The sequence below is a fragment of the Perkinsus marinus genome (genome assembly GCF_000006405.1).
Source record: "Perkinsus marinus ATCC 50983 genomic scaffold scf_1104296934700, whole genome shotgun sequence".
NCBI lineage: Eukaryota > Perkinsozoa > Perkinsida > Perkinsidae > Perkinsus > Perkinsus marinus.
In genome coordinates, this window is record NW_003214659.1 from 90,669 (window position 1) to 92,227 (window position 1,559).

The window sequence follows — 1,559 nt, forward strand, 5'->3', positions numbered from 1 at the left end:
GAATTCAATTCAGCCGTAAATTGATTTCTGCTACAAAAACATAAATGAGCTCCGCCAACGTCTCTCTGGCCTCGTGGGCTTTGCTCGTTTAGATAGACATATGAAAATGAAGTGGATGATAAAATTGAAAGGCTCCTTCATGAGTGATGATCGTACCTACGTATACAAGTTTCAAGGTCAAAAACTTCCTCGCTTTTGTTTAAGGATCGTCTTCATTTAGCCTACCTTCCCTTTGTGAGCATGATGCATCTATCTGCGTGGTATATATTTGTACATCACAAAATTCTTTGTGACATGTCGTACATCAGCGTAAATGAACAAAATCGGTTTATCATCAAAATCGTCTTTAATCACATAATGTTTTGCAACGAAGAAGATATGACCACCGATTTTTTCCCTTATGTGTTCGGTCTCCTCTTGGTTCCATCCTTTGAATGTAATAAACGTGCCACCCTGAGGTCGCGGGCCGAAGAGACTGTATGTAAGGTACATCGGTCCAAATCTGGTGTACAAAGTTGCTTCACCGTCAAAGTTCATCTCGATTTGCCATAAATTAAAGTTCTCCCCGCCAAAAATGCAATCAACCATACCCTTTCCATTGAAGCCGGCGCAGCGTGCTTTCGCGGGAACGTCTGGAATTCGGTCTTCAAACTTCATTAGCTTGCGTGTGGAGTCGTACTTCGTGGAGCCGTACTTCGTGGAGCCGTACTTCGTGGAGTCGTACTTCGTGGAGTTGTACACCAGGAACGTCCTGAAGGCCGCACCTTTAGCTCGTAATCGAGGTGGGTTTGTTACGATAACCTTGAGAGAAGCTCTTCCTTTCCCGTCCTTCGCGTAGGGGTGATAGTCAACGAAAGGTAACCCCTCCTTCTCTAATACCGCGTTCGTCATCAAGGGGAAGCAACCTGGCATTTTTCTGATCCTCTTGAAGGCGTTCTTGCTCGAATCAAGATAGGTGAGGGAGACTCCCAGTATTCCACTGTCTCCCTTAGCGAACTTGTAAGGTACCGTTTCACTCCCGAAATTACCGGTAAGAGTAGCTGTGCCAAGGCGGTAGACATCTTCGGCATCAGGTTTTGTACCATCAGACCAGAACCTTATGGACTCGACAGCACATCTATTCGGGGAGGAGTCCGACAAGTACACGGTGCAGTCGTCAAGAGTATCACAGGTGGCACTGGTCAAAACAACAGTATGTAGAACGAGCGTGATGGTAAGGAGAAGACGAGACATTCTCGAGGGTGAATAGAACTGTGATGTGAACCGCATAGTACCACATTACACAAACTTATAGCAACGAATTGTTCCCTGCTACCGTAGTTGTAAACAAATTGTTGACGTCAGAAACAACATTACAGCATTGACAACACAAAAAGTGTTAGGTCGCACACTATGGGAATGAACATGAATCATGAGGACCGATGCTTCTTACGTCGAGGAGACGTAGCATAGCTAGCATCATCAAGATTTTGTCCTATTGCTTCATCGTGGTAATGGTCACTTTCGTCATCAGTAGGCGTAGCGACGGGGTTCCACTAGTAAACAAGAGCAGGAGACAT

General features: G+C 45.3%; 1 protein-coding gene across 1 annotated transcript; it reads right to left on the reverse strand.

The window, feature by feature from the left end:
* Positions 1-249: 249 nt before the first annotated feature.
* On the reverse strand, positions 250-1,233 carry Pmar_PMAR021026 (hypothetical protein; the record flags this gene model as incomplete). Its single annotated transcript, XM_002784588.1, has 1 exon — positions 250-1,233. One exon carries the CDS (start codon positions 1,231-1,233, stop codon positions 250-252), a length of 984 nt encoding a protein of 327 aa, XP_002784634.1.
* Between the last annotated feature and the right edge of the window lie 326 nt (positions 1,234-1,559).